The 20,249-nt window shown below is 53.5% G+C and overlaps 1 protein-coding gene across 4 annotated transcripts in view; it reads left to right on the top strand.

Moving 5' to 3' along the window:
* The window catches only part of DSCAML1 (DS cell adhesion molecule like 1), a 368,891-nt gene that overhangs the window by 266,477 nt on the left and 82,165 nt on the right, over nucleotides 1-20,249 (top strand). For all 4 annotated transcript variants that reach the window (XM_063693558.1, XM_063693559.1, XM_004052204.5 and 1 more), the window contains 4 exons: nucleotides 5,268-5,546; nucleotides 8,940-9,215; nucleotides 11,587-11,883; nucleotides 13,608-13,880. In XM_063693558.1, the coding sequence (XP_063549628.1) occupies nucleotides 5,268-5,546; nucleotides 8,940-9,215; nucleotides 11,587-11,883; nucleotides 13,608-13,880 (1,125 nt within the window). The remainder of the gene's footprint in view (nucleotides 1-5,267; nucleotides 5,547-8,939; nucleotides 9,216-11,586; nucleotides 11,884-13,607; nucleotides 13,881-20,249) is intronic.

Genomic DNA, 20,249 nt, shown 5'->3' with positions numbered 1-20,249 from the left:
GTGGACCTCTAGCTTTTGGGGGCACTAGGCAAGAGTCCCTCAAAAAGAAACATTCTTTGAACTGGAGGCCATGCCAGCCCTTCTTCCCCTCCTCTTTCACCACCAGCTTCCGGGAGAAGGGGCGAGGGGGAGGAGACTCACAGATAAAGCCCAAATAGAAAAGCGGGCATGAAGATGGGACGGTACCCAGACAGACAAGAGAGAGGCCCCGGCACAAAGAGAGATTGGCATGGGGCACAGGAAAGGCAGAACGGACAGACATGCACAGAGACAAAGGAAGCGAGCGAGGGGGCTCCAGGGAGGGGGCACATGCAGCGACGCGGGGCCCTGATGTGATGGGATGTGACAAGGCGATCTGCAAGCTGCTTGTCTCGGCAAAAATGCAACTGATACCGGAGCAAGCAGTGCCGAGGGGGTTGGCACTGTGGAGCCCAGAGCCCGTCTCAGGCTCACCCGCCCCTCCCCATTGCACTTGGGTTCCACTCCCTAGAGCTGAGGGTGGAGATCAGTCCCCAGAGAGAGGTAGGGCACGAGTGTCCACTGAGATGTTTCAGTCTCTAGAGGCCAGGACCCCCGAGAGCTCCTGGGGCTTGTTGCGGGTGAGAATGGTACAAATGGCAGTGCACTGGAGGTGGTCAGTTTGTGAGAACAGGAACCGCATTTGTGGTCTCTTCAGCACTCAGGGCTAAAGTTGCTGGGGGTGGGGAGAGATAACCAGGTGTATTATTAAGATGGCAGTTATGAATTAGGCCAAACTTTCCATCTCCGCCTCAACACTCACTAGTTGTGCAGCCTGGCATAAAATAATGTTCCAAACCTCAGCTGCCTCATCCGGAAAATGGGAGTAACAAAATGTACTCCTACTGGGTTGCTGTGAGAATGAAACAGAATATCTCCTATTAAGAAAGGCCAGGCGTGGTGATTCAGGCCTGTAATCCTAGCACTTTGGGAGGCCAAAGCAGGTGGCTCACTTGAGGACAGGAGTTCAAGACCAGCCTGGCCAACATGGCAAAACCCCATCTTTACTAAAAATACAAACATTAGCCGAGTGTGATGGCACATACCTGTAATCCCAGCTACTCGGGAGGTGGAGGCAAAGAATCGCCTGAACCAGGGAGGCAGAGGTTGCAGTGAACCGAGAACGCGAGATCATGCCACTGCACTCCAGCCTGGGTGACAGAGTGAGACTCTGTCTCCAAAATAAATAAATAAATAAATACCGCCTATAAAAAGCTTAGCTAGTGCCTGACACAGGAAGCTCTGGACAGACAGTAGCTGCTACTATTATTGTCAGTGGTGGTGGTTCTGTTGTTTCTACATTGTTATTCCTACTACATTCCCAAGGGAGGGGCGGGGGGGGCGGCAACTTTCATTTTTCTGTATTTTCCAAGTTGCAGAGGCAGTTGCAAGAATAGTCTGTGCCTCCACAAAATACAACCTAATCATAATCATTCCAGACATCTAGGTGCTTTTTCAGAGCTTACCAAGTGCTTTCAGGTGTATTAACTCACTCTGTCCCCCCCATAACTCAGTGGGATGGGCATTGTCACCTGCAGTTATAAAGGAGGAGACTAGTGGTCAGAGAGGCTGAGGGACTGGAATCAGATCCCCAGCTCACAAAGGACAGAGCCAGGTGCAGAAGCCATGCTCCTGGTGGTGCCCTAACCACCTAACCACAGCAATGCTGTTCAGCTGGCTATGGAGGCGGGGGTTCCCAGCAGCCTCCCCAGGGCGTCTCAGATCCCCAGCCAGCCTAGCCTAGCTCCAGTGCACCCCCAGCAGTTTCTCAAGCCTGACCATCTGTCTCCCCCAGCCCTGCTTCAGTGCTAGGAGCGCCCGGTCCCCCCGGGCTGTCGCCATGTACACGCCGCAGCATTTTACTTCTGCTCTGGAGTAATGGAAGAGGTTTCTTTCCCTCAGAATTTAATTTCACGCCTGAGCCTCGGTGATTAATTCCCTCCCCCCGCCCCTTCCTCCACCACCCTGATGGCCCCTCCGCTTGTAAATTCTGCAGTGTGCCATGGAATTTGTGTATTTTGCATCAATTAAGTGTCACATTGAGTAATTCTTCCTTGGCACTGGGTTTGTTTATCCCAGCCATTCCCACCGGGTTCGGGGTGAGAGAAGAGGCTACAGAATCTGGCAGGCAGGGCGCATGGGCTCTAGATAGTAATTGTCCCACGCATCTGCAGCTGGATTGAGCATCTAAAGCGCTTCCACACACCTACACCACTGGTTGCCTGCAACGGCCTTGTGAAGTCTGGAGGCAATGTTATCACCTCCACCAGGGCAGGTGGGGAAACTCGGGCTCTAGGAGATCACAAAACTTGCCCAAGGTCACAGGGCTTCTCAGTGACCCAGGCAGAACTTCCCCCTGGAGAGCCTGATTCCCAGCCCGGGCTCCTTCTGTAGCCCACAGGCAGCCCCTGACGAGCACTGGAAGGTGGGAAGAGAACAGAGATTCTTTCCCCTAGAGAGGAGAATTCTCACCCCAACTGCTCTCCGGGGCAATTGCTGAGGGCAGAGGAAAGCTTCCATTAGTGAAGGGACCACTATCCACTCCTAAGCAAAATTTAGGATTTTAGATTACTCCATCTCAGACGCCATTTACTGAACAAGGGTGGGGGAGACCTGGCTTCTGATCTTAGCTCCATGTTGTGATCCCAGGCAGGTCCCTGTACATTGCTGGTCTCAGCATCCTCATTTCTTTGTGCCTCAAGCTCCCTAAGCCAGCTCTATAATTCCACAAGTCTATACAGTTCTGCAATGTGGATTTCTATCCAGAAAAATCAGACTACTGGCCTGCCCATGCCTGAGTGCCCCATTCGTCCTCCCTAGACATTTATGGTTCAGCAGCCTGGGGAGATACAGCAGCGGTTTAACGCTGCCTTGAGGAGCTCGGTCTTCCAGGTGCTGACTGCCCTTGGAAGGGGCAGTGCTGATGGGGGCTGCCTCTGGAGAGTCACGTGGGGTGGCAGAGGGCAGGAGGGTGGGGAGATGGGGAGACTCCCTTTATGACATGCTCTTCTATACTTTCTGAAGTTTTGCCAAGTGCATATGGTATCTATTTTATCTGTTAAAACACTTTTAAAGCTTGTATTAATATTAGTATTATCATTATTTTTGAGACAAGATCTTGCTCTGTTGCCCAGGATGGAGTACAGTAGCACAATCATAGCTCACTGCAGCCTCACATCTCTGGCTCAATTGAGCCTCCCACCTCAGCCTCCTGAGTAGCCAGGACCACAGGCTTGTGCCACCACACCTGGCACTATAGTCATGTGTGTGTGTGTGGTTTTGTTTGTTTGCTTGGTAGACATGGGATCTCACTATGTTGCCCAGGCTGCTCTCCAACTCCTGGGCTCAAGTGATCTTCCCACCTCAGCCTCCCAAAGTGCTGAGATTACAGGCATGAGCTACTATGCCTGACCTATTATTAAAACATTTATTTTAAAATAAGGGGAAGTTCTGAGCTGGGCACGGTGGCTCATGCCTGTAATCTCAGCACTTTGGGATTATTTTAAAATAAGGGGAAGTTCTAAGCTGAGCACGGTGGCTCATGCCTGTAATCTCAGCACTTTGGGAGGCCGAGGCGGGTGGATCACAAGGTCAGGAGTTCAAGACCAGCCTGGCCAAGATGGTGAAACTCCGTCTCCACTAAAAATACAAAAATTAGCTGGGCATGGTGGTGGGCACCTGTAATCCCAGCTTCTTGGGAGGCTGAGACAGAGAATTGCTTGAACCCGGGAGGCGGAGGTTGCAGTGAGCCAAGATCACACCACTGCACTCCAGCCTGGGTGACAGAGTGAGACTCTGTCTCAAAAAAATAAAAATAAAAATAAATAACAGGGAGTTCTTTGAAAATAAAATGAAAGAAAAAGAAAAATCTGTGGGAGTCATTGAGAGTGGCCTGGAGGAGGCATCCAGAAGAGGTGACATTTAAGCTGGTTTGTGAAAGATGAGTAGGAGCTGGCCAGGCAGAGCAGGCTGGCTGGGCATCCAGGTGACCCAGGTGACGCAGCACACCACCTCAGGGTTCCATGGAGACAGGGGACAGTGTAGGCAGGCCAGGCCGACTCATTGGCCCAGATCATAGAAGGCCTTGGCATTCAGGATAAGCAGCGGAGGTGTGTTGTGTAGGTGAGGGGCATCCTGGGGAGGTTTAAAACAGGAGGAGGTCCCCCAGGGGCAGGAAACCCAGAGAGGCCTTGGAGGGTGGGAACGAGCCTGAGAGGGCCAACAGGACACCACTCAGAAATGCCTGGGCATTGCACACAGAATCCTGCCCACAGGCCCTACGGTTTTCTGCAGCTTCAGGCCACAGGTCTCGTAGTTGCTGGTTTCTCTTGGTTTTGGAATGCGAAATAGAGGATTGTCACAGGTGGGCTTCTGAATCCTTCTAGGCTCTGATGGAAATGCACTGGTCATTTCTGAATCTGTCCAGAGTTTAGGCAGAAGACAGAGCAGGAACAGATAGATCGTCCTCCCATCTCCCAGTAGGCCTAGAGAGATACTTACCATGAATTGCAAACTTGAGACATCATGACACATCACTGCTCTACAGCCTGGGCCAGAATCCAGGGACAGAGCTAGGTATGGTGGCTCAGGCCTGTAATCTCAGCATTTTCGGAGGCCAAGGCAGGCGGATCACCCGAGGTCAGGAGTTCGAGACCAGCCTGGCCAACATGGTGAAATCCTGTCTCTACTAAAAGTACAAAAAATAGCTGGGTGTGGTGATGCGTGCCTGTAGGCCCAGCTACTTGGGAAGCTGAGACAGGAGAATTGCTTGAACCTGGGAGGTGGAGGTTGCAGTGAGCCAAGATCACCCACTGCCCTCCAGGCTGGGTGACAGAGTGATTGAGACTCCATTTCAAAAAAAAAAAAAAAAAGAAGCCAGGGACTCTCCGTGGGAAAGGAGTTCTCATGCACACCCTCTCCCTCCCTGCACGTCTTGCTCTCTTCCACCTTCTTCCCTTCTTCCATCTGTCTCTCTGTCTGTCACTCTAGTCCCGAACTCCATCATATCCTCTCCTCCTCCCAGCCCGTGCTGGGAATCCCAGTCAAAGTTGTCTGGGGCTTGGTCTGGCCTGAGCACAGAAGACACAGTTCACCCTCCCTGAAATGTTCCTCTGGAGCCGCCCTGGAAACTGCTCGCTATGGGCGCCAATGGGCAGCAGGCTCCTGTCTGGGGGCTTGCCTTCCCTCCCCCAGCGCCACTTCATCCCACCCAGGGCTGGCCAGGGCTGCCGACCCTCTCTGCCTTCCAGACCCTGCTGAGTCGATCCCCACCATCCTGGATGGCTTCCACTCCCAGGAAGTGTGGGCCGGCCACACCGTGGAGCTTCCCTGCACCGCCTCGGGCTACCCTATCCCCGCCATCCGCTGGCTCAAGGATGGCCGGCCCCTCCCGGCTGACAGCCGCTGGACCAAGCGCATCACAGGGCTGACCATCAGCGACTTGCGGACCGAGGACAGCGGCACCTACATTTGTGAGGTCACCAACACCTTCGGTTCGGCAGAGGCCACAGGCATCCTCATAGTCATTGGTGAGTCGGGGAATTGGTGAGTTCTGCAGCCCCAGTAACCTTTGAGAGCACCTCAGGGGTCGGGGGAGGAGTGTGGCCGACAGCTGGACCTGTCTCTGACCAGGCCCTGGGAATAACCCTGGCTGACTGGGGAAGGCAGTCTGGTATCCTGGAAAAGCCCTTGGCTTGAAATCAGGAGGCCTGCCTTTTGTTTCTGGCATTAGCAGATAGTAACTGACTTTGGGCAAATCACATAACCATGACCATCAGCTCAGTGCCGTTCTCTGTAAAATGGGAAAGTGGTCCCAGCCTTCCTACCTCCCAGAGGTCATGAGGCTCCAGTGGGATGAGGAGGGTGATGGTGATGTGCTCGCCATGAGGGCAGGGCTTCCGGGCTTGTAGGGAGGTAGTGTCCGAACTAAGGGAAGCAAGGCAGCTGTCAATCCACTAGAGAGGACATACATCCCAATCCTAGGGTGACATTCAGGATGTTTCACAATCATTGATAGGGGCACTGATTAATCAGATCAGAAACTGGCCATAAACAAGCAAATCGTCTCTGCCAGGACCTTCCAGCTGGATGTCAACCCTGGTTCCTTCCTATTCCTCCTCCTGCCGCTTCTAGGGGTCCAAGGAGCTGGTGTGGAGAACAGGTGGCCTTAGCATACCCCTGCTGCTGAGGAGCCCCCAAGGCAGGCAGAGAGGGTAGAAGCAGATGGGCGAATGCCCTGGAAAGCACTCTGGATGCGGATTTGTGAGGCCCAGCTCACCCCTTTCCCCCTACCCCACCTCTGTCCACTCCTGTGTGACCCAGCCTCAAGGTTCCCATCTGTGAAATGAAGAGGTTCCTTCTAGCTCCGGCATCAAGGGTCTGACTCTGAGTTCCCTGCTCTCTAGGCTGCAGTGGGGCTGGGATCTGGACACCCTTGAGGAAATGCCGTGCCTCATGAGACAGGAATGAGGCTGTCATTACTAACAGCATCCTGAGGGTTATTCAACGTGGGCAGTGGAAAGAGAACGTCCAGAGGTGATCCCACCTCTCATCCTGGTTGACCAAAGAAACTCTCTTCCCACCTCCCATTCACTGTGAGCATAGGGCAGTAGGGCTGCAGACCCTCAGGCTGACCAGAGAACCACAGCAGAGCCCACTCCTGGGCCTAGTGTCTGACTCCCACAGCCCAGATAAGGGCTGAGTCTCCTTCCTCACAGTCAAGAGAGTCTTGAGAGTTGGAGTGTGTTTATCTACAGTGCCTGGAAGAGCGTCCCTGCAACACAAATTCACTGTCAAGGTGGAAGAACAGAAAGAGCCCCAAGAAATGCTCTGGGATGGCAGTGCACGGTGCAAATGCTTAGGTTAAAACGCTGAAAGCTCTACTTCAGGGGCCTGGGGGTTCCTCTCGTACAAACAAGCCCTGGACAGCAGAGCAGACAGAGGATCAGGATTGGCACCTCCCTTCCTGCCCTAAGCACTGTCTGAAAAAGTTTATTCCAGTATTACCTTCACCTCCTTCCCACCCTCCTGCTCTACACTCTCTCTCTTTCTCTCCATGTAGGTCAGAAGGACAACACACCCTCAAATCCTTGGAAAATTAGCAAACCTTCCTGTAGGTAAATGCAGTGTTCACAGCTCCTGCACCAGTGTATGCAGGCAAGCGGAGACACACAGACACAGGCACACATGTTGAAAATGCACCTGCCCGCCTCCCCATGTACGCATGCACACGTATATGGTGCCTGTACCTATGCACAGCTACACAATCCCTTCACAGGAACATGCCCATATCCAAGTACACTCTCACAGATGTACAGCAAGTCACCACCTCCAGATGTGTACATTCCCACACTGACCCTGAATGCATCTTCTCTGATCCCCAGCCCCCTACCCCTCCCCACAGCAGGCTTGTTTGGACCACCAAGGTTCAAGGGGAATCAACGTGACTTTTCTCCATCTTCCAGCCTCTCTACAGCCTCTCCCTGCCAGGTTCATGGAGAGGAAAGCAATGCTTTCCATACCCCCTACTCCTCCACGAAGCCCCCCACCTAACCTGCGCCAAGCCCACACAGGAGCAGTGAGGAGACGGTGGCTGGCAGAGCACTGGGAGCTCCGGCTAGCAACTGGGATGAGCAGGAGGCCACCTGACTCAATGTGCACTGACATTTCCTGGAGAGCAGGCAGAGGCTCTGGGAAACGAGTAGGGAGAAGCAAGCATGCAGTCATTTATGCTTTGGCTGCACTCGGCCCACATGAGCTTGCAATCTTCCTCTCTCCTGCAGGCTTCCTCACTTGGGGTACCAAGCTATACAGGGAGCCTGAGCCCCCATACAGAGCCCCTAGCCCATAGAGATCAAGGAGAGGTCAGTTTGGAGCTTGTAAATGGCTTGCTAAGCCAGTTAGACCATCAGTAATGACTCCGGTCATGATAGGCCTATGAAGCTGAGAGATGTCACCCTGCTCTCAAGTGGCCCACAGTCCAGAGGGAAAGGGAGACAGACACAAAAGAGGTGATGAAGAGACAGGGTGCTCAGTGTGGTGTGAGTTATACACAGGGGGGCTAGAGGAGGGATCCTTAGCCCAACCTGGGAGGGGGAGTGATGTCCAGGAAGGCTTCCTGGAAGAGGTGACACCATGCGAAGGATGAGCAAGAATTAGGCACAGAATGCTCTAGGTGAGGCCCTGGGGCCAGAAACAGCCCAGGGTATGCAGAAATCGCAGGCAGGTTGCTGGTGCTCTAAAGACCTATGGCTTTGGTGACAACAGAACCCCTTTGAACCCCTACAGTCAGTCCCTTAGGGCCTTGAGGGCCTCAAATGCCATGCTGAATTGGAGTCATGGAAGTTCTGAGCAGCGAGTGGCTGGCTGCAGCATGGAGGACAGCTGGGGGGAGGCAGGGAGGTGCTGCCACATGGATCCAGGTTGGGAGCTCCAGGCCTGCAGTGGGGCGATGCCGAGCAGGGGGTCCACAGATCCAACTAGAGGAAATCAGACCAGCAGCACATAGCAATGTGTTATCTCCGCAAGTATGGGAGACAGCCTGCTGGGCCAAGGGTGCCGCCCCCGGTTTCTGAGGTGGGTGGCGGGGAGAATAAGGAGCCAGTCAAGTCTCCGCCCTCCTCAGTGAGCCAGAGGGAGCCTCACACTCTCACCAGGCACAGGGACACGTTTTAGGGGAGCACAGGCCATCAGAACAAGAAGTACCAAGAGATCCCTCAGTCTGAGCCTGCCATTTAACAAATGAGTAAACTGAGGACTAGAGTAAGGAATTCCCCAGTCCCAGTCCACACAAGGGGTCTGGAGGCAGAACCTGGGCCTTTTGTGACCCCTAACTACCCCCAGCTACACTCCACTCACAGTAAGCCCTTTTTCTGTTCTTTCCTCCCTCCCATTTCCCCTCACGTCTCCCTGGCCTGGCCCAGATCCCCTTCATGTGACCCTGACACCAAAGAAGCTGAAGACCGGCATTGGCAGCACGGTCATCCTCTCCTGTGCCCTGACGGGCTCCCCAGAGTTCACCATCCGCTGGTATCGCAACACGGAGCTGGTGCTGCCTGACGAGGCCATCTCCATCCGCGGGCTCAGCAACGAGACGCTGCTCATCACCTCGGCCCAGAAGAGCCATTCCGGGGCCTACCAGTGCTTCGCCACCCGCAAGGCCCAGACCGCCCAGGACTTTGCCATCATTGCACTCGAGGGTGAGCTGGGGCGCCAGGACTCAGGGGGCAGGTTCAGGGCTGCCGAGCTCATTCCCTCCCTCCTGCTGAGGTGGGAGCAATGCCAGGAGGCATTAAACCAGTGCTCACTACACACCAGGCCAGTGCACCATCTCACCCTAAGGGCCCTGTGTGGAAGCCCTTTTTTATATTTAAATCTTTTTAATCTTTTTTCCTTTTCTGAGGCAGGGTCCCACTCTGTCTCTCAGGCTGGAGAACAGTAGTGCGATCACAGCTCACTGCAGCCTCAACCTCCCTGGCTCAAACAATCCTCCCACCTCAGCCTCCCAAGTAGCTGTGACTACGGGCAGGGACCATCTTGCACCATGCTAATGTCCAAGGTTATTCTGTTCACCTGGCTAATTTTTTATGGTTTGTTTTGTTTTGTTTTGTTTTCAGAGACAGTCTCACTATGTTGCTCAGGCTGGTCTTGAACTGGGGTGAAGCGATCCTTCCGCTTGGGCTGAGGCCTTTACTTTTTTTTTTTTTTAATGATGTTACCCATTTTGCTGTTGAGGAAACTGCACCTTTGGTCACTTGTCTGAGTTCACACAGCTCTGCCCAAGGGACAGAGCAGAGATTTGAGCTCAGGTCTCTTAACCATCATACTATACTGTCTCTGCCCTTGGAAATTACTAGAATTTCAGTATTAGAGGAGTCTTCAGAGGCTGGAAGAGTGCCAATGACCTCTAGACTTGCAATTCCTCTCCCTGCCTGAGACCTCTTCAAGGCAGGCTCTGTGTCTCACCAGCATCCTGGGTTTTTACCTGTTTGTTTCTCTATCTCCTCCTTTAAAGCTGCCAGCACCCGGGGTTCCTTACCCAGCACCTCTGTGTATGGTTGTTCAGGTTGTTCACTGCACATGTTGCCCAGCCAAGAGGGTAGGTGAGGACTGAAATCCAGCCTGCACCTCATTTGCCAACCCATCAGCCCTGGCACTGGGCTGTGCCCACACAGAGGAGGCACCACTTTCTCATTTGTACAAAGGAGCAGTGGGGGCTGGCAGAAACCCTGTCCTTACAAACAAGTTTAATGGTTCCCCACCTCCTCCTTCATTGCCACCAAAACAAACACAACACAATTCTGTTCCTTCCAAGGATTTGTCGTAACAAAGATACCAGCCAAACCCAAGCAAGCCCCACAGGTATGGGATCCTCCCCAGGTGTCCTCGTCACAGCCTGTGGGTCTGCACTCCTTGAAGGTGTGAGGCACCCAGGAACCTAAGCCCTCATTCCTCACCCCGACCAGACAAACATTTGTCTTCCTTTTTGTTTCTTGTTTCTGTTTCTTAGAGACGGGTCTCATTGCTCTGTTGCCCAGGCTGGAGTGCAGTGATGCAATCATAGCTCACTGCGGCCTCAAACTCCTGAGCTCAAGCAATCCTCCTGCCTCAGCTCCTGAGTAGCTGGGACTACAAGCATGTGCCACCACACCTGGCTTTTTTTTTTTTACATTTTTTCTAAAGACATGGTCTCCCTACATTGCCCAGACTGGTCTCAAACTCCTGGGTTCAAGCAATCCTCCCATCTCAGCCTCCCAGAGTGCTGAGATTACAAGCATAAGCAACCGTGGCTGGCCTACTTTTAAAGTACTTAATGCCTATTTTAATCCTTTTCAACAATCCTGTGCGGAAGGATGGCCAGGGTTAATAATTACATCCCCGTGTTCCACGTGAGGAAGCCAGGGCACAGAGGTTAATTGTCTTGTCCAAGGTTATTCTGTTAGCCAAGACTTAAGCCTCGGCCAAGACTCCTCACTGCCACCGCCTCTGTGCACTTTCAGCCTCAGACTTAAGGCCTTGTGCTAACAGGGTTGCAGCGCCACCACCCCCTCCTGGGGCCCCACGCAGAGGGAACTGGAATCAGACTCCACAGGGCCAGGCGGTTCCATATGTAGTTCTAAGCAGTTAACTTCTGAGCTTGTGTCTTTATTAATAGAGGAAGAGTTGAGAGGAAGCAGCATTTATCAAGAAATTACAAAGCGCTGTGTGAAGCCTCTGAAATGTATTAATTCATTTTATCCTCAGACTATCCATGAGGTGGGTATAATCATGATTGCTATTATCCCCATCCTCCATCCATGAGACAAAAGACTCAGAGAGGTTAAGCAACTTGCCCAAAGACCCAGAGCTAATAAGTGATTGAGGGAGGATGCAAACCCTACAGCCTGAATCCATGTACAGCAGTAACTGGCACCACTTGGGGTTGTGGATAGCAGAAGAATTGATGTACACAAAAGTTCTTTTTTGCTCTTATGGCTGCTTTTTGCCTCCTCCCCTGCTGAGGTGGGGTGGCTGGGGGGACCGTGTCTCCATGGCTTGGTGACCCTGAAGGGGGCTCCTCACTCCCTGCAGATGGCACGCCCCGCATCGTCTCGTCCTTCAGCGAGAAGGTGGTCAACCCCGGGGAGCAGTTCTCACTGATGTGTGCGGCCAAGGGCGCCCCGCCCCCCACGGTCACCTGGGCCCTCGACGATGAGCCCATCATGCGGGATGGCAGCCACCGCACCAACCAGTACACCATGTCGGACGGCACCACCATCAGCCACATGAACGTCACAGGCCCCCAGATCCGCGACGGGGGCGTGTACCGGTGCACAGCGCGGAACTTGGTGGGCAGTGCTGAATATCAGGCGCGAATAAACGTAAGAGGTGCCTGTCTACATTTAAATATCAGAATAGGTTTTTGAGTTCCTTTGCCATCTCTGTGGTTACCATTATTCTTGTGCTGATTAGTACTTATTATTAATCGTCATTTTGATTTTAGTAGAGGTCTCTCTCCCCTCTCTCGTCCCCCTTTCCTGCCCTCCTCAAGCGCCATCATCCATTCTTGTGTGCGTGTGTGTCTGGTACAGTTCACCCTCATTCACCTCCCCATTCCCCCTCCTCCTTCCTCCTATCCAGAAATCCAGCCAGCCCAGCCCCTTCTCTTACCCTCTAGCCCATTCCTCCCCATCAAATCTCTCTGGGGCCCAAGTATGCTAAACACCTGCTGGTATCTGCCAGCCCCACCAGGGCCTTGTAAGGGCAAGACAGGGCAGGGGCTGGGGACCAGGCTTGGTCTTTAACATGGTTGCCCACCCAAGCTGTGCTCCCTCTGTCCTCCCACTGAGCCAGCCCCCAAAATGCTCCAGGAGGTATAAGCAACCAGGAGCCAGGGCGTCATCTTCTCCCGCAAGGCTCACACCATCAAGAGTAAGAGGCTGAGGCTGGGTGGGGGTGTCCCAAGGAAGGCAGCCTCCAAGAGTGGGGAAAGGAGTCCTCAAGGGCATCACCCCCACATCTCAGTTCTTCAAGTCACTGTGGTGAGAACGCAGTCTCCTCTGAAGCTCTTTGTAGCCCGATGGGGTCTGACTGGTCTTCATCTGACCCTACTGCTGACCCCTGACCCAAGGGCAGAGGAGCAGGGGGACAGCAGGAAGGGAAGGGGCACTGATCCAGGGGCACCCCTGGTTGCCATTGGGGTAGGAAAAGGAGCAAAGGTGGAGTTTCATGTTGAATTTGCCTGTGCCAAGCCTTGGACTCCTGACAGAAGTGTGAGTTTCCCATCTGGCCACCCTCCTGCCCTCTCCTCTGTATTGGAAGGGGGACAGAGATGCAGGGCCCTGGAAGATTTCCCAGTCAGGCCGTGGAAGATTTCCCAGTTGGGCCCCTCATGTTCTGGATGGGGACCTGAGGCCCAGAGAGTACCTTGTACCCTGTGGAGCACTGTCTTGCTTGGTAGCCTCTGAACTCCCTTTCCAACCCCTAGATTGCCATCTGCCCAGAAAGCCTAGCCCAGGACACTCTCTCTCCCCAGCCAGCACTATCAGAGCCCCTTTCACAGCTCATTCCCAGGGGCCTACAATACACATTTACTTGTTGAATGAAAGTCATCAGCTCACCTGGCGAAGACCTTCCTGTTGTTTTTAAGTAGTTAACTTAAATTCCTTTTGGGTACGAGATCAAAGTAAGCAAGTAGAATGGAAACAACAAAATCTCTACCTTTCCACTTTAATCCCCAAATCTTAATCTTCCCATAAATGAGGACTTGCCCTCCCAAATCCCAGTCACTTCTTGGTGGGGCTGCAGTTTGGTCCTATCCCTGTCCCACAAGGGGAATGGCTCTTGGCCAAGGCATGTATATACTGCATCCGTTTGCAACTCTTTGAAGCTAGTAACAGTGAGTCCTGGAGAGACTGTGGGCACCCCCCAATTCCAGCCCCTGTCTGTAGCTTTGTAAAAAGGCATCCCTGTGCCCCCACCAAATGTCTGCCCCTGAAAGTCTCAGGGGCCAAGTGCCTGAGAAGAGCACCGCAGGGTGGTGCCCGGCTGTCCCTGGCTGACGGCAGCACATGCCCTTCTCCTCCTCCTCCTCTCTTCTGACTCCTGCCCAGGCCCCCCCAGCATCCGGGCTATGCGGAACATCACAGCAGTCGCCGGGCGGGACACCCTTATCAACTGCAGGGTCATCGGCTATCCCTACTACTCCATCAAGTGGTACAAGGATGCCCTGCTGCTGCCGGACAACCACCGCCAGGTGGTGTTTGAGAATGGGACCCTCAAGCTGACTGACGTGCAGAAGGGCATGGATGAGGGGGAGTACCTGTGCAGTGTCCTCATCCAGCCCCAGCTCTCCATCAGCCAGAGCGTTCACGTAGCCGTCAAAGGTAGGCCTCCCTCACCAGCCAGGGCCCCTGCCCGCCTGACCACCCAGGATGCGTGGGCCTTTCCCCAGCTGGGACTCAGACAACAATAGGCAATCCTGGGTGAACGGAAGGCTGAGCGAGAGAGGCCCCAGCTTGGCATTCAGAAAAAAGGGAGCAGGGCAGAAGACTGTGGGTGGACGCAGGCCATGAGCTCCTCTACATCCGGGGTCCTCCTCAGGCTGCAGAATAAGACAGCACACACCCCAGGTGCATGACAGGGTGAGTTACAGATAGAGGAGGCAGGCTGCCTTCTGGGAGAGAGGCCAGGTCAGAGATGGGCTGCATGGGGCCTCTGCTGTTGGGATGGAGCCCCCAGGAGCTCAGCGGGCCCACACAAGATACCAGCAACAGGAGGCCAGGGTTGAGAGAGCACGCTGGGAGCCCTGACCCCCGTGGGATACACAGTAGCCAGGCTGCTTCTACAGGACTGGGAACACCCTTCCACCTGCTAGTACTGCTTGAGGCCTGGAAAGTGATGTGTGGTGCTTAAAAGCCTCCTCCCTCAGGCCGGGCACAGTGGCTCACGCTTGTAATCCCAGCACTTTGGGAGGCCGAGGCGGGTGGATCAGGAGGTCAGGAGTTTGAAACCAGCCTGGCCAAAATGATGAAACCCCATCTCTACTAAAAATTCAAAAATTAGCCGGGCGTGGTGGTAGGTGCCTGTAGTCCCAGCTACTTGGGAGGCTGAGGCAGGATAATCACTTGAACCTGGGAGGCGGAGGTTGCAGTGAGCCGAGATTGAGCCATTGCACTCCAGCCTGGGCAACAAGAGTTGAAACTCTGTCTCAAAAAAAAAAAAAAAAAAAAAAAACCTTTGTCCCTCCTGGGCCCTTGACATCCACCTGGGTGAGGTCTTTGTTTCATGCCTGGTCCTGGGTAGCCACTCACTAAGTCTGTGGATCAAATGAATGAGTGAATATAAATGTTCAAATACATGAGCATGTGAGTCAATGACAATGTCTCCTTTGTTCTCGGGCTGCGAAGGTCTTCGAAACCCCCAAATACATTCTTTGGGACTGACAGACCTGGAGACTGTCTGGATGGTGTGTGACAGGAGGGTGGCCTGGTTGCTCTGGGGCCATGCTGGGGAGGTGGATACCCCCAGGCTTGACTAAGGAGAAGCCAGTGAAAACCAGGCTACAGGGGTTGGGTACTGAGTGAGCCACGGCTGTGATGGCTGAAGAGCTTATGTCTCTTCGTGAAGAGCCAGGATGGGCTCAGGCCTGGGGAGGTTAAGTGGACAGGCTGTCCTCTGCAGCCTGAGGCTCCAGAAGCATGAAGACCTCAGCCTGGGGCTCCGCCTGGGAGGAAGGGAGGTCTGGGGGTCTCCAGCCACCATCCTGGGCTATCGCAGCAGGCTGCGATGGTTATAATGATCTGCCACTATCACTGCGGCAGGCGCACTGTGTGCCTCTCACATTGCTCCATGCTCCACGTGCAGTGCCATCTTCGACCCCACAGCTGCCCACTCAGCTAAGGCAGGTAACATTTCCTCCCCAGTTTTCGGGGCAGAAAGTGGAGGCATAGAAAAGTTAAGAAAGGCCGGGTGCAGTGGCTCACGCCTGTAATCCCAGCACTTTGGGAGGCCGAGGTGGGCGGATCACCTGAGGTCAGGAGTTTGAGACCAGCCTGACCAATGTGGAGAAACCCTGTCTCTACTAAAAATACAAAATTAGCAGAGCGTGGTGGCACATGCCTGTAATACCAGCTACTTGGGAGGCAGAGGCAGGAGAATAACTTGAACCTGGGAGGTGGAGGTTGCAGTGAGCTTAGATCGTGCCATTGAACTCCAGCCTAGGCAACAAGAGTGAAACTCCATCTCAAAAAAAAAAAAAAAAGAAAAAGAAAAAGAAAAGAAAAGAAAAGTTAAGTAAATTGCCATCTGGTGTCAGAATCTTTCCCAGGTCTGCATAACTCCAGAACCTGGGCTCCAACCGAGAATGGCCCCAAGCCAGGGAAAGGACAGGCTGGAGGGAGGACCGTTTGCTCCATGCTCTGCCTTAGGAATAAAGACATAGAGCTTCTGGGACTGCCAGGGAGGGTGTGGAAGAGACAAGAGTCCTTGAGAACTCTGAGGGCCCTGTCACCTGGGGGCTTCCCTCTCCTGAGCATCTGTGTCACACCCCAGGGCAGTGGGGAGGGGAAGCTGGGGAGAACCCCCTTTGTATCCCCAAGGGAAGAGAGGGAGGAATAACGTTGACCAGGGGAGGAGAGCTAGCAGGAGGCCCACGGAAGGAAGAAAAAGAGAAGAGGGGTCCAGGCCTGGGAAGGGGCTCTGGCATGGGGGGAAGGCCCTGGGGACCCCCCTGGCTGCTGCTTTGCCCAAGACCGGAAGCAACATGGAACACACACACTATCGGCAGCAAGAGGGACGTATGGGAAGAGGAAGGGTTTGTGGAGGACCCTCAAGCATGTGATATCACTGGACATCCGGTGGAAGGGCCTGGTGGCCAGCTGGAAGGACTGAACAGTGGCAGTGGAAGGCTGGGTGGAGACTTCTCCCCCAGCTCCTGCCATCAGTGCACAGGAGCCGAGTCACAAGCCTGTGTGCCCAACACCCATCACAGTGCCAGACAGTGTGTGCTTTGAACTGAAACTGAGACATTAGGCTGAGTTGGAGTGACTTAGTAGGAAACCTCACTTTGAGCCCAGGAAAGTGGACTTTTTTTTTTTTTTTTTTTTTTTTTTGAGATGGAGTCTTGCTCTGTCACCCAGGTTGCAGTGCAGTGGCATGATCTCAGCTCACTACAACCTCCTCCTCCTGGTTTCAAGCAATTCTCCTGTCTCAGCCTCCTGAGTAGCTGGGACTACAGGCGCACGCCACCACGCCCAGCTAATTTTTGTATTTTTAGTAGAGATGGGATTTCACCATATTGGTCAGGCTGGTCTCGGACTCCTGACCTCAGGTGATCCACACACCTTGGCCTCCCAAAGTGCTGGGATTACAGGCATGAGCCACTGCTCCCGGATGAAAGTGGACTGTCAAAGTCTACTTTGAGAACTTACTAGGAAACCTCACCGTGGCCATCTGAGGCCTGGGAGGAGAGACGAGACCCTCACAGCCAAACACCCATTTCCCTGCTGTTGCAAGGGAGCCATGTGGAAGGGCATCCTGGCCACTTTCTCTGCCCAGCCCAGAGGCCTTGCCGTACCACCAGGGACCTCACAACCCCCAGCCCACATCCCCGCCCCTGACATCTGGGACAAATCAGCTTGGTGGCTGTGTACACAGCTCAACCTGCCTCCTTTAAGCAGCATCACAGGCCGGGCCGCCTGTATCCATTTCCCTTACAAGCAGTGGACCGAGAGTTTAAGTGTAAACATCACATATTAAAACATCTAACCTTTGCTCCACTCCCTGCACCAGCCCTCACTGGCAAGCATTTGGTCGGGTTTGTTGGCTTAAAAAAAATGATAACAGGGCTGCAGCGGGCCTCAGAGGACTCGGAACGTCCTGAAAGCTGCTTCTGCTCATCAATTATTCAGCCCCATTCAGGGAGTGATCAGTCCTAATGAATTGAATCTGATGCATTCCGTCTCGGCCACTCGCTGGGCCTGTTGTGATGGTGCTGAGTGACAGTGTCTCTGCAGCCCAGGGAGAGGGAGGGAAGTGGGGGGAAGGGGAGGGATATGTGTGTGTGTGTGTGATCCTAGAGGACAGAGCCCATGCCTTGGCCACGTGTGAGTCCCCAGCACCCAGCATAAGCTGTGTATAGCAGGCATATGTGTGTGTGTGTGTGTGTGTGTGTGTGTGTACACATGCTTGCATGCACACCTTCCCCCTTCCCCACCCGCAGGGTCTGAAAAATCCCAGAAATCCAGCCCTGAGGCGGGTGTAGTCACCTGTTTTCTCTCTGGACCAAGAAGCAGCATTGGTGTGAGGGGCTCTGGGACATGCCCCCACCACTCCAAAAGCTCAGGCCCCCTCATCCCCATTTTTTCCCTGACTCCGTCTCCCACCTCATTAGAATGCACTTTTGCAGAAGAACCATCAGAGCTGATTATGATCACGCTGCTTGATTAGCGGATGCGCTGTTCCAAGAACTACCCAAGGAGGGGGGTGGAGGAGGTGCCCGTGGGCATGGCAGGGCCCTGACTTGCAGGGGGAGAAGGGTATGGGCCTGGGGGCAGCTCTCCAGACCCCACTGCTGCTGCCCGACTAGGAAGTGCATCCCACTCAAGGTTCAGAGCAGAGAGCTAGAAAGTAGAAAAGGGCAAGTTGGGGGGGCAGGGACGGTGGGGACAGAGCACCGGAAGTGTGAGATAAAATTGGAAGTCTCCCACCCCAGCTCTCTGTGGGGCCAAGGGTCAGTGGGCAGGATGGGGCTGAAACCCATGCTGCTCCATGAGCTGGAAAAACAACTGCTGACTCCATTCCTTCTGGGACTGCTTGTCTTCTAACAAATTTTTCTAACACTAAGCTGCAAACAGCAGCACACACCCAACATGCATGCACATGTGTGCAGAGACCTGTGTGTGAGCACTCGTGCGTGTGCACCCTGGTACGTATTGCATGCACGTGCAGCCAATTAACACATTAGCCCATTCACACTTGAGCACACATACATAAACATGCATGCCAGCAGTTACATATACGCAAGTGTGTTGTCCAACAGGGCCCTCCCATAAGGCAACATTCCTGAGCCCAAAAGGTGGCTGCAGGTGGGACCATATGAAATATTGCCCAAGGGAGCCTGCTGTGTTCCAGTAAAGTGGGAGGAGCAGAGAGGAGAGAGGGTGGAGGGTGCTTTGAAGGCTGTGTGTGCCTTGGCATATGTGACACTGGCTGGCAGTGGAGAGCCAGGCTGCAGGGGTGGCTGGTATTTGTCTCTGGTCATCCGGAGAAATCCTTGGCAGGATGCTAAGAGGAGAGCACACAGATCAAACCTAGATTTGGTGACTTTAGGGCCACCTGTAGCTGAAAAATAATGTAGCACAAAAGCATCTCTGGGCATGCAGGCTGAATGTTTAATTAACTAGGAAGGCAGGGCTGCAACTGGGGCCCCTTTGCATTGGCTCCGTGAAGAAACATCTCCATTCCTACATCTGAGCTTCCGAGGGCTTCTTGAGCCAAAACAAGGCCAAGAGGTGCTTTCTGCCCATGCTCAGCAGGACCAGGACAGGGAGGTGGTACCAGGCTTCTGTGGAGGACAAGTGGAAGAGGGACATACTCACCCACACACAAACACCCTCTCTCCCAAATGCCCATGTTCCCTCCTCCCTCCCTAATTTTTCCCTAGCTGTTCAATGCTGAGCTTCAGCACTGCTCCATCCAGCCTCTGCCGTATGCCTGGGAGCATGTGCCAGAGACCCTCTCCCACCCTAACGAGTAGGTTGGGGGTTTCTATGATGATAAGCTTAAGGGAGAGTCAGCCACCTGGCCAAGTGCCTGCTACTGGTGAAGGTGGAGATTTGGGAGGAACCTCACTGGGATCCACAGGAAAGGTGCACAACAGGCTCCCTAGGAGGAGATGGCCTGCATGCCATTTGGGGGAGGAACACCAAGGAAGCCGCTGCCAACAACCTTACTTCCTCAGCCAAGGGAGCCAGTAACAAAGGATGAAGCAAACTCCCGTGGGACAGACAGGGCTCATGACGATGGTAGTGGTGATGAGGATAACGACCACGAATGTCATTCATTCAGTGACATCTACTGTGCCTCCACTAGATTCCAGGCACTATTTTAGGTTCTATGAATACAGCTATGCTCAAAATAGACAAAAATCCCTGCCATCAGGGAGTTTACATTTTAGTGAGGAAAGGGATCCTACGGCAAATACCCCAGAGATGTCTCCTGTCAAACAGGAGAGAGGCTGAGGGTGCCAAGGAGACGGGGGTTTGCAATTTCAAATAAGGCGATCCGGGATGGGCTTCCTGAGAAGAGAGGGTTGTGTAAAAAACTTAAGTCAGTTGTCATTATTCCCAAAATATGGGACTTGTTTTAACTAGAAAATCAATGTCTGACTTTAGAGATTAGTTGGTTCAACCGCTCCATTTTGCAGATGAGAAAACTGAGGTTAGACTGGATGGTGATGAGGAGGTGCCTTGCCCACAGTCACTTGAATGGGTAGCAGAGTCTGAAACCGGGTGTTTTGGGTTCCAGGCATGGCTAGTGCCCCATCTCCGTGCTGCAGGGGCAAAGAAGCCCAGACTTCCCACGGCGCACACTCTGCTAGCAGGTGCAGTAAATAAAAGGCTCCATCTCAAAGAGAGATGATGAGAGACACCATTAAATGTTTATGAGCTGGGCTGGTGGTCAGCACGCCTTCCTCTGTGCAGCACTCCCAAACAAGTGGCCATAAAAGCTTTATGGTGACTGGACACTGAATA

This window comes from Gorilla gorilla, chromosome 9 (genome assembly GCF_029281585.2).
Source record: "Gorilla gorilla gorilla isolate KB3781 chromosome 9, NHGRI_mGorGor1-v2.1_pri, whole genome shotgun sequence".
NCBI classification, from domain to species: domain Eukaryota; kingdom Metazoa; phylum Chordata; class Mammalia; order Primates; family Hominidae; genus Gorilla; species Gorilla gorilla.
Note: the sequence above shows the minus strand (reverse complement) of the source record. Positions and strands in the feature narration are given on the sequence as shown.